General features: G+C 34.7%; 2 protein-coding genes across 4 annotated transcripts in view; both read right to left on the reverse strand.

Moving 5' to 3' along the window:
• The window catches only part of LOC115238773 (zinc finger CCCH domain-containing protein 13), an 85,068-nt gene extending 76,339 nt beyond the window's left edge, over window positions 1-8,729 (reverse strand). For 2 of the 3 annotated variants that reach the window (XM_029812838.1, XM_029812836.1), the window contains exon 1: window positions 2,814-3,043. The gene's annotated coding sequence lies outside the window, so the exon portion shown is untranslated. Of the gene's footprint in view, window positions 1-2,813; window positions 3,044-7,959 lie in introns of those variants that run through there. The other variant, XM_029812837.1, reaches the window with a different exon arrangement.
• A 1,165-nt stretch (window positions 8,730-9,894) lies between these two features.
• Window positions 9,895-12,274, reverse strand: LOC115238827 (40S ribosomal protein S9). The gene is made up of 4 exons (XM_029812932.1): window positions 12,119-12,274; window positions 11,602-11,840; window positions 11,148-11,334; window positions 9,895-10,117 (listed from the first exon to the last, which is right to left on the reverse strand). Exons 2-4 carry the CDS (start codon window positions 11,822-11,824, stop codon window positions 9,946-9,948), a joined length of 582 nt encoding a protein of 193 aa, XP_029668792.1. The 5' UTR covers window positions 11,825-11,840; window positions 12,119-12,274; the 3' UTR covers window positions 9,895-9,945.
• Between the last annotated feature and the right edge of the window lie 600 nt (window positions 12,275-12,874).

The following is a 12,874-nucleotide window of genomic DNA, read 5'->3' on the forward strand; positions in this document are numbered from 1 at the left end:
TATATATTTTTTTTTTTTTAATTTTATTTTCAAAACTCCAATAATGGAGAAATGGGCCAACCATTTTGCGCTTTCGACTTCAAGAGACGCGATGATGAAAATAGGAAAAAAATAGAGAAGGTACGAAGAAAGAAGGCGGCGATGAAAATCCGAAGAAGGAGCTCCGTCTCGTGCGACACGGAATCGCTCGCGGATGATTTCCGTCGATGAAATATTCATAATTTAATATGGTCCTTCTTTGGTCCTCTCGTCTCTTTTTCTCTGTTCGAACGAAATAGTCGCAGGATGAGATATTCATTCTCAAAGATGACGATGATGTCGATTCAAGAAAATGCGCCGCGCGTCATGGATCTCCTCTCGTGAATACTTGGAGAGAAATTCTCAATATACAGTTTTGTAAAATCTTTTCATTCTTTTACTCAATTTTCGAATTAATGTAGTTAATAAAGAAACTAAATTTGGATCAGACGTTAATTTTGGATCATATCGGCGTAATTTTTGTTTCTTACATTAAGCAAAACATGTCAAATTTTAAATAGCATGTATACATGTAAGTCGAATTTTTAACCCGTTTTTAATCTTTAGCGATTGTCATTTGTCCTTTATTTATTGTATGTGTGTATATGTGTGAGTATAATACCTTTGCATTTCGTTTATATCGATATCAAATTAAATTCTTTAAAAAGTCTACTAAAAATATAATATAAAGATTATACAATCTGTCAAGGCTCTTTTCCAATATAAAATATATAGCATTAAATTTAATAAAGAAAAATAATTTTATGTCAAGTTGAGAAATTGATTTTTGTTTGCGGTTGTTTTTTCTCCAACGATGTTACGATAATGTTTTAACCGCGAAACATAAGCGCGCTATTGTAACATGTTTGTATATGCACGTATGTTATTTAAAATGTATAGACAATTAAACTGAACAATATTTTTCAACTTCTAACATTAAAATGAATGATCTGTCAGTGCCATAGAAATATTCATATATCATTTTTTGTTATCGTTTAATTCATTCGAGTAAAATTAAAAAATATAAAACAATAATTATATGTATAAGTAAATGGAATGTACAAAAAAATATTTTTAAAATACTCTTTACGCGCGCGATTGTTTGTACTTGTTAAACATTTATTCGTCATATGTTTGATGTTTTGCTAGACAAAAAAATGTTAATTTTTATTCTCTACTAGAGTGTCCTTTTCTTATTTTTTTTTATTGCGATTAATTTTTCGATCAAAATTTCTTTCCGTTATATAATTTTTTCCGTATTTTAATTATATATAATACGTTTTACGTTTGAGGAGAGAGCAAGAGAGAGGAAGAATAATTTTCTTTACGTTTTGCGAATCAAACCTTCCTTCGAGATATTTCCATGCGATTTACATCGTACGCAATTTCCAATTCTTCGATTTATCTCGCGGAAATACGTATTTCCGTAGATTTCGTTACATTTGCAATGTCGGCATGACTGCGCAAATATCCAAGGTACATCGACGAACTCCTTCTCTCATCATAAGATATTTCGTGCGTAAACTTTACGTACAATTCATTCGCTTTTTATAAAATTCTTAAATTCGTCTATTTTTTCGTATATTTTTCGAACATTTTAACCGGGATGCAAGAGAGTAGGAGCAACACACACACACACACACACACACACACACACACACACACACACACACACACACACACATCTAAACACGTACGAAGGATTCCGAGAGTCCTATACAAGGTCGTAAACATTAAAACACAAAACATCACAAAGTACGGGTTTAATAGCAATTGTGGCTACGACTCGTATATGTATATAGTGTGATTCAGGAAGATACCGCAATATATATATATATATTTGCGGGACGAGAAATAAGCGTACTGAGTTTGTGTGCGACGCGACTTTTAAGACAGAAAATATGATACGTTATTTGTTACGTAATTTAATGGACGTTGCGCGCACAATTATTTAGAGAAAATGTTTGCTCCATTTTTTCACTCGTATCAGATCTGTCATATTTTTGTTGATTTAATCTTTTATTTGATATTTACACAAGCAAAACGAACGATCCAAATTTACAAACATTTTGTTTTTAACTATATATATTAACATCAATATTACCATATTTTTAATTATATATTTCACGCGTATATTATTATAATTATAAAATTATTGTTGATCATTTTTTATTTCCACTTTCTGCAAAAATTCCTCCCGACAAACAAAATAATAATATAGTATAGTGATGTAGAATTGTACGCGTTTATATGTGTCGTGCGACATAATTATGAGATATACTACAATATATACGCATTAAAATTGAGAAAAGAAAACACATTTTTTACATATTTTAAAACTGTCGCAATGTAAGCTTATATAATATCCATCTATGTAAAAGCTTATTCTCTGCGTGTTCAATTAATCAAACATTTTTCGTCCTCACAACAGGGTATATTTTACAACTGTCTAAAGTTAAAACAATTGTATTCAATAATCTCGACACACAAACACGAGCATCTTTACTCATTTTTACATCTCCGACGCACATCCCTTGACGCGCGCGCGTTACACTTTCCTCCCGAACTATTCTCCGATAGTTCGAGATACAGAAATGGCAAACGAGAACTACAATCCTCAACTCCAATTTCTTAATTGCGTCGATACCTATCGAATCTAAAAAATAGTCATTACTTTTAAAGTCCCATTACACAAATTAATCCAACTCGCATTCAGGAATGTTGGAACGTCGTGTACAATTCAGTCCCGATTGACCGAAATTCCCCCACCCCGGCAATTTACGCGAGAGGCTCACCTGACTCTGATAATGAGATTCCCGTGGGGGTGTCGATTGATCTGGATCACGAGGAGGGTATCGGAAAGGTCCTCGGAAAATTGACAGCGCACCACGCGAACGGCACCAAGACGACACGCTCGAACCGACGCACGCGAGAGCACTGACGTGAGACGTGAGAGTGAGACTCGAAACTCGAAAGCCGCCGAGAGCCGAGAGCCGAGAGCCGAAAGCCGAGAGCGGCCGGCCGGCATCGGCGCCGGCTGCGCAGCTGGACCGGCGCACGATATCGAGTCTTACCCTCCTACCCACCTACCCCCTCCTACCCTCAACGTCTCTTGCGTCTTAACTCGTTTTAAATGTTGTACCATTACACGTGTCATAACGGCACATGTACGAACAATTTTATCGCAGCGTCAAAAATTTATGCAATACATCGAAAATTTTGTCTTTTACGTATAAAAGATATAATAACGTAGTTTAACGCAAAAAAATACACGAGAACAAGAATGGTCACTTTTTAGTACATAGCTTTTTGACGTGGTTTTTTTTTTTATACGATTCCAGTTTTCAAATGGCTCCATCACGTCACTATGCTCCATATCGTACTGTAATACATTAAAATAGCTCTTTTTGCAAATTTTAACTGTAAATTTCTCAAAATTATGACGCGATGAAGTAATTTGAAAACCGCAATCATATTTAGCGTCAAAAGATTACGGAATGTGACTAGTCTTGTACTTGTATTCGAAAAGAAATTATTTTTCTGTTAATATATGTATATGCATACGAGAAGAACTAAATATGTATGCGCTAAAAAATTTTAAACAATGTTATCCAAAGCGCTCAATTATATTATATAAAGAATACTTTTTATTCCTCTAGGGAACTTTAGTGCGTTTGGAAATTATATATACCGAAAGAGAGATATACGGAAACACGAGAAGTTACATAAATTGCTAAGATTACTTTAATTTATTAAAGTGGGACATTGTAGATTGAGGGAGATTTCACGGATGAAAGCTCACAGTTCTTCAACTGAATTCGGTCACGTGACAAGAACGATCTTTTTTTTTCTCGTGTTTTTATAATTTATAATACAATAATTACAATATATTCCATACAGATGTGCGTCAACTCTCGCGATAAATTTTATAACACCCATCTCAAAAGTCGCTGTAAAATTTGAATTTTTCGCAGCTTTAAAGAGAACTTAAATCTATCGCACAATTTATAGTCGACATTAACAACAAATTACTCCGTAAAGTTTTAATCGAAAACGCAGCATCATTTAATTGAACTTTTTCTCCGCGACCTCCACGCGAGAGAGACGGGAGGGGAGGAAGGCAAGAGGAAGGCGAGGAATTCAATTAAAAAGTCCTATGCGCGTCTCTTTATATACCTATATGTTAATATAAAGTTGACGCTTCGTGGCTAGTGGCTTTATCGCGCATCATTTACGACACACGTGTGTAACCATCTAATCTTATTATTACACATAAAATATAATTCTATATTAATAAATACAGGATTATATAATATTGTACCACAAGTTAATAAAATATACGCGATAAAAGTTTTGTATATTATTTTTATATAAATGGAGTTTTATACACGAGAAACAGTAACAGATATAAAAATAAGTAATAATATTTACTCCACCATACAATGTGTATACTATACGAAAGTTGTACTCGATATCGAAAGCGCGGTAATTATCAGCGTATGTATCTATCGCTAAGGATTTGAGAGTGCCGTCTCGTCTCTCGTCTCTCGTCTCTCGTCTCTCGTCTCTCGTCTCTCGTCTCTCGTCTCTCGTCTCTCACCGCGAGTTTTCTCGACGAGAGCGCATCTTGGATGTGGCCCGAGTTTATGGGGTCAGCGACGAAAGGAGGACTGACTCTCATATCGAGGAATGTGGTAAAGGCCGGAATGAAGGTCGATTCTCCGTATATTCTATACCGAGGAGACTCTCGGCCGATCGGTCTCTCGTTGGCCGTGTTTCCGATAATGGACTCGAAAATAGGCAGATCGAGAATTCCTGCGCCACCTTCTCCTCTCCTCTCTTCTCTCTTCTTCCTCCATCCTCACCTCCATCCCCACTCCAAGTTCTCGGCACGTTTAACGGCGCTAATTAATTTTACAGGCCGCTCGACTAATCGAAACCGAGTTCACTAAATTCTCCCATAAACAAATCGGTCGAAAGGGCCACGCATGCGGTAGCGACACGTTGCGCGGTATTTAATTATTTCCACAGTTACTATAATTGCACATGATTTAACAAAGTAATCGCGATTAAAACAAACGTCAGAAAGATTAATCAATTGGATCGATATGATATATCCGCTAATCCATATTTTTAAAAAAATTTAGGACAATTTTTCGACACGCGGCGCGCGCGAGAATTCTTTTAAAATTTAATCTAACAAAAACTGAATTTAATTGCAAACCGCATGGATATACGAAAGGAATAGAAAAATAAAATGAAATAAAAAAAACGTTGGTATGGCATTTATCCGCCTCGTCATGGCAATCATTGTTCAATTTCCTGGTTTTTGTTCGCTCGCCGTTGGCGGTTTTCGAATTTTTCGAAAGCGCAATGAAAAATATATAGCCAACGAATTGACGTATAACTCGAATTATATTGAAACACGATCACCGCCTCGGTGGCGTAATAAACGAATCAAAATCGTAGGATATCTCTTTGCTTCTGTACAATGTATTCTCGTATTTGTCTTTTCTGTTCTTCTTTCCAAAAGAAATCTAACGAAAATTTGAAATAATCACGAAACGCAAAGAAATGTAAATATATCGCTTGATATTGTCTGTTTTGACTTTTTCAAAAGTCACTCGATATTAAGCTTACAACAAAAATTTACCAGTCTCTCTCTCTCTCTCTCTCTCTCTTCCGACTTCTCTTGTAATCTCAATTATTGAAAGATTTAGAAGAACTAATACTTATTCGGTATATTTTACTCAAAATATGTTCCTTGCTGAAGAAACGCAATCAAAACTTTCTACAATTGTTACGAAATATACTACTATTCTGCGTAACATGCGAATCGAGAAAAACTTTCCTTCGCCAATTAGCAATAATTAAGGAAGAACAACGTAGCCTTGAGAGCCTGTTACTTTTACGTGAGACTGTACCGCTATTAGATATAAATCGAGCATCTATTTGGCGAAATTGAGAATCATATTTCCCTAGACCGGTCACTTGTCACTTGGCGCGAAAATTTCCGCGTTGTTTGCAGAAATACAGGCACGTTCTCTCTTCTCCGCGGCAAGTCGTAATTCAGGATTCCCTCCTTGCATTATTTATTATTTATGCCAGCATGCAAATACGTGTGCGCTCCCACGTCGTTATGAATGACCCGCGCGTATACGTGCTAAGTACCGTTGAGCGCGGAAAATAATCCGCTTCCGGAAATCGCATTTACGCAGAATTAATTATCAGCGGAGAGTGTCCGAGGAGGAAGAGAGAGGAAGAGGAAGAGGAAGAGAGAGAGAGAGAGAGAGAGAGAGAGAGAGAGAGAGAGAGAATCGACTTCGAAGAAGTGCATCTTTCGAGTCCCTTTCAAAATTTCACTCCAAATTCCTTGCGTTATATTAAACAGAATCACATGTCGCATATATTATAATATTACTTGTATATTTCACATAGGAGCAATCTTTAATCTATCTTTATACCTAGAGTGTGTATCCGCTAATTGTTCCTATAATCGACATCTCAAGTTATTTTCCTCGAAAAGAAAAATTCTATTCCACCTTAATATTTTTACTTTCTCATGTACACACTTTTTCTTGTTATCGCATATATTTTATTTTGACCTTTAGACGGAGAAAATATTATAGTGAAAATTACACGATATAATTTTTGTAATCGTGGAACAACGTACCAACATATAAGAGAAATTACGATATTTTTATATTCAATATAATATTATGATAATACATATTATATTTTACAAAGGACAATTGTAATTATTCAAATATTTTGACGAACAAACAAATACATAATTGTTAACAAACAATAAGGCAGATGCAAAATTTATAATTGTTATAGTAATAAATATTTTAATGTCTTTATATTCCAGCTTTACACAATTGTTGTAAAAGAGAATGTATTTTTTATGTAATTTGTACTGTAAAATTTCATCCGTGTATATTCATTTAAAAAATCTTACTATCTCATTATATCGTTGAAATTTATTCAAACGCTTAGTATTTTAATAAATAATATTAAATTAGCTATTAAATTAAATCGATATCTCTCAAATAATATATCGGTGTATCGTCGCTGCGCCGATATAAAATGCCGGAGGGATTGCCGGAGGGAAAATTTTAGAAAACCGTCGCCTTCGCGACACGTGAGCTCGTAGAGGCGCGTCTTCAAAAAGTAAATAAGCCGTGAAATATTGCACGCCCGCGGCAACGACGGAAGGGCGAGGGTTCGGTCCTATTATCCATCACGAGGACTGTCAGCCCCACGTGGGATCAGGTCGACGCGACGATGTATCTCGCCAAGACGTTAGCAGCCCTCGATACGTCCAACGACACACGATATGTCGTTCGATTACATCCCTCCCCCCTCCCTATCTTCTCTTCTCTCATCGTCAGTGTGCGAGCAAAAAGGATCCGATGCGATCACGCGCGCGTCACGTATAATCTCTCTCTTTGTAAGGAATTTCGGAGGACAAGGCGCGGAAATTTGAAGGGCGATATCGGCGACCATTCGATTAATAATATCTGATTAATGGCCATTAATAATAATATGTGATTAAGATTCTTAAATCCCTCGCTCAAGTCATATTGAATTGTGACGGAATTGATAGCGAAAAATCATGTAAATTTTTTTTCTTGTAAAATAAGTAAATTTTCTCCTGTCCAACCACTTGCGTTATTGTAATATAAGTTGGTAAAATCACCGAATTTTTCGCGATTCAATAAATATAATTCTGTAAATCTTATAAAACTATTAAATACGAGATAGAGAGAAAGAAAGCAAAGAGGAGAGAGGAGAGAGGAGAGAAAGAGAGATAGAGGAAGAGGGGGGGGGGGGGGGGCGAGGGAGAGAGGAAAGAGATAGAAAAAGGGAGAAACGTTGATTACGCATAATGTTACAATCCAAAATACAATTAGTATCACGACAAATAAATTTACTTACCACAAATTACAAAATCGACCGACATCTTGACTGCGCAGTTTCGATTTCTTCGCAACATTAACTTCGATCGACATCCGAACGAATTAATCACTCTTGATAACGCATACTTCTCCTCTTTTTTGTTGGCACTGTAATAAAGGATAATCTAAGAATGTTGCACCCAAGTCTTTGACTTTCTCGCTACGCAAAACTTGGATCGTTGATTCGGCGAAGAAGAAGCGCGTTTGAATAACTGTGTAACGTCCGTTGTCCGTTGACCGTTCCCGTCCGCAAGCTGCAGCCTGCAACCTGCAACGAACGCGCAACGTTCACTTTATGTACTCAAACACACGGGCGATTCGTTTTTAACGTTTTTCGGGCGAAAAGAACGCGAGAAATACAAAGCCGTTATGAGACGTTTACGAGTCGAGGCGTTTCGCGTATCCGCGAAAACTGTGTGAACTTGGGAGCATAGGGCGTAGAGTCACGCGTGAAATGCATTGCGAGCACTACTTCACGTTCCTCGGGAACGCAAATCGAGAGCGATCAATTATAATAAACTGTAAAATTAATAAATTTGCCAAGAATGAAAGAAATGATATATACGTTGCTATTTTATTTTAACATCAATTTTACGCCCATAAAATTATTTAATTCCTTCGATAATAAATTATTTTTTGACTCGGTAAAAAATGGCTTTAATGCGCGCGTGTGATGAAAATATCTCAATCCTTCAATTTTAAAAATCAGAAAATTATAATTATATAATATACATAGTCGGCGATTTATAAAATTTGATAAAATTGAAATATAGTTATGTAAATTCTTTTTTTTATACATCTATTATTTTATACATTATGTAAATTCTTTTATATATATATTTATATATATATCTTGTATAAAAAATAATTCCAATTTATTCTTTAAAAAAATATAGCAAACAAATAACGATATATAGAAATAAAATATAGATTTTTTATTAATAATTTCATTAACCATATTCTCTTGCTGGGTGACCACGTATTTATTATATTTATAATTTTATTTATTCGTTTTTTCATGATGCTATTAATAAATAAAATGTACGTTAAAAGAAGTATTTCCATTATTTCTTTATAAAAATAATTTTTACTTTAAAGAGAAAAACGTAACGATAAAAAGAACTTTGTGAAAGAAGCTCCTTTTCAAAAGATTTCAAAAGTTTAGAAACTTTTAGTATGCAACTAGTATTATGCAAAGTTTTTCTTAATACTTTCCAATTTTCAAGTATCGTTCAGAATGTTCAATACTTTTCATAGAAAAAAATTATATGTAATATTTAAATATTCAATGGTCCAATAGAGATGCATTTAGAGTTATCTTTTCTGTGCAGAAATATATCGATAGAAATTTCTTTTCTTTAAAGGATATTTCTTTTCAAATTTTATATATAATATTATATATTGCATATATACACACATGCATACATATATAGGCAATATTTTCAAGTAAATTTTTATGATGCAACTTTTTATTATAATAGGAAAACATTAATTAATAAATATAAAAACATTGAACACACATTTTAATTTTGGACAATGGAATATCGTTTTCTATTCTATTCCTGTCTTTTCCGTAAAATTTCAATTTTCATGCATTTGTTCGTTATCTTATTTGTATATATTTTCTCTTTCCTCATCCTATATTTATATATCTAAATTTAAACTCTTAATATTGTTAAAATAATATATCTGATTTTGAATAAATTATCAATGAAAGAAGACTGAAATACAAATGTCATAAAAGACATTTATTTTACTTAAACTTTGAAGATTTCATTCTTCAAATGCCTATCAGGTACTTTAAATTTTTGCTCAGGAAAGGATAATGGAATGGTGATTTTTGATCGAAGAGATGGAATGTTCGAGAGAAACAAAAAAAAAAAAAAAAAAAAAAAAAAAAAAAAAAAAAAAAAGATTATTACAGAGTGCGCATTTATTAGGATAATAAACCGCGACAACAATCAGTTTAATCCTCCTCTTCTTCCGGTGCGGCACCACCGCTTCCCTTCCTCAGATTCTTCCTCTTGACGCGGCCAGGTCTGCCGCCGCCGAATGGCGATTTGAGCGAGAAGTCGATGTGCTTTTGCGAATCCAATCGCACGATGAACGACGGGATATTCACCACCTGTTTACGTACTCTGCAACAAAAAAACCATTAGTAATCACTCAGTTCTCCCAGGTTTGCATTTAAAACCACTGACTGCAAATTCTTCTATTAGAAAAATAAAGACTCTACCGAAACTTCCTCTCTCTCACGACAAGGATGAAGAAGGATCTCGACAGGAGGTCAACAGACGTTAAGTGCCAAAAAACGACACTTAAGTGGCCTGCGTGAATCAAATTTTGTTACATTAACGATTTGAGGATTCTGGATTCGTATGTAATCAACTACAACCAGTCGACCAGATGCCATCGTTAAGCCAATATTTAAGCAGCAGAATTTGTTCACCATCTTGCCTCGCGACATATATGCCGAATGTGGAACCTTCGAATACCGAAATTTTTACCGGTGTTATAGAGACGAGTGAGCTGTTGATGCTCCGAATTGTACAATATTGAAATAATTTTACATTTGTATGTAAATGTGCATTAAAAAACTATACAATGCACATAGCTTTTTGGCTGTAAGTTCCAAGTTATAAATTGAACAAAATAAATATATAAGTTTGATGAGAAATATATAAGTTCGATAAGTTTGAATATATATATAAATGTTTTTCTATGACATTTGTATTTCAGTCTTCTTTCGTTGATAATTAATTTAAAATCATTTGTTTATTTTAACAATGTTAAGATTTAAATTGTAGCCTAGTATGAAACCGAAAAAGGAACCAATCCTTAACCGGTGATTAAGCCAGGCTTTTGATTTTGCCTCAAAGATTAGAAATGCGCCAATTAAAAATATTTTGACCATTTCTTGCCCATTTTTTAAGGCGTTCCGATCTTGAATCTCTACATTGTATCTAAATTGTAAAAAAGTCCATATCTTTTACGATCCAAATAAAAAACTTTTCTTATTACAATTAATACAAATTACAAAATTTTTATTCTGTCTTAACATTCTCCTTCCTGCAATAGAATGTTTTTCTTTTCTCGATGATAAAAGTGTTCTTTTTCTCTAGCAATATAGACGTACATATTGATGTATTATTATTACCAATAACTTACCGAATATGCCGTTGGCGAATAAGCACGCGAGCATGATGGATAGATTTGGCCAGACCTAGTTTGAATACTTGAGTCTGCAGACGTCGCTCCAGAAAATCTTCAATCTTCAAGCCCAACACATAATCGAGCTTCATGTGAGCCTCATTCAATACACCAATTCTTACCAAACGACGAAGCAAAGCATTTCCTGTAAAAATACATGTTTCCACATTAAGAAAATCTAGAGATTTTCTCAGACAAATCCTTCTTAAGCGTCTATAGAAGTCTCTCAGTCTATGCTTATATCTACAGAGATATTCGGACAAGAGGTGTCAAAAGCGTAATCATCATATGCTCTATATTTTATGTTAAATAAATGCACGATTGATTAATAAATACAATTTGAAAAAAAAAAAAAATCTTACGTGTAATTTTTTTTTTTTTTTTTTTTTCGACCGATGTGTATATGACTAACCTTCGAAGAGACGTTTCGGATCTTTCTCCTCTAGTGTAAGCAACTCACGAGCAGCCTTCCGAATTTTAGCCAGGGTGTACTTTACCCTCCACACTTCGCGTTTGTTACGAAGACCGTATTCTCCGATGATACGTAACTCTTGATCGAGGCGAGCTTTCTCGTACGGCCTTCTGGGAGTGACATAGGTCTTGGAGAAGACCGACGGAATTCTTCCGTTAACCATGCTAGGATATCGTTATCTGGAGAGAAAATATTTTAAAATCGTATAGACTAAAAGAAACGAATAAATTTCAAATCTCGTAACATCGCAATTTGAAAATAGCATTCATATCCGCCACGTGTTCACGCCATCCGACAAAGAACATGTGCAGAGCACGGTAAAATAAATCGATCTAATATTTTCAATTACACCTTAAATTATATATTTACGAATTTTAGATCGATTATATAATAATTAAATTATTCGAGTAACTACGAATAGTCGAACGGATTCTATTTGTGAATATTATTACTCTACCTCTTGCCGCGAGAACAATATCAACCTCTCGTCGAGACGAATACGATAAAAATGGCCGAGCGAGTCGAGCGAGTCGTGCGACCGTTCGAGCAGCGATCTCCATAAACTATAGCGATACCAGTACCAGAGAGCAGGGAGTCGATTGTGTATCCCTTGAGACCAAGAAAATTACAAAAGTGAACAGATTTACTAGATTTCGACGAATGAAATCGTAGATACTCTAGTGAATTTTCTCACTTTTACCCTTTCATAACGACGTCCGACATGCTCACTTTTAGATAAAAAAAAGCTGTGGTCGGGAAGACGCTAGAAATGCTTCGAAGCGTTTGATTGACCAATCAGGACAAAAAAAGTAAAGATTTCTCTATTCTGATTGGATAATATAATGTTTCGAAGTATCTATAGCGTCTTCTCGACCGCAGCCAAAATATCACAAAAATGTCCCAAAAAAATTAGTTTAGAGATCTTTAGCAACAAAATAATAAGTTTATCGAGCGTAATAATAATATATAAATAATATTTCTATTCTACAAGAATATTTCTTATATTAATCTGTGTTTTCAATTGCAACTATGTTTTTACGACACAGTTTAATGATTATGGGCCAATTTCACCAAGTCCGGTTAGATGAACCGACGGTTAAAATTAGCAGGGTGGCCAACAGAAAATAGAGGTGAAGGAAAACCAAGCATTCATATCATTTCAGTTGGAACCCTGCTAATTTTAACCGTCGGTTAATCTAACCGAGCTTGGTGA

Source organism: Formica exsecta, unplaced genomic scaffold (genome assembly GCF_003651465.1).
Source record: "Formica exsecta isolate Colony F162 unplaced genomic scaffold, ASM365146v1 scaffold36, whole genome shotgun sequence".
Classification (NCBI taxonomy): Eukaryota; Metazoa; Arthropoda; class Insecta; order Hymenoptera; family Formicidae; genus Formica; species Formica exsecta.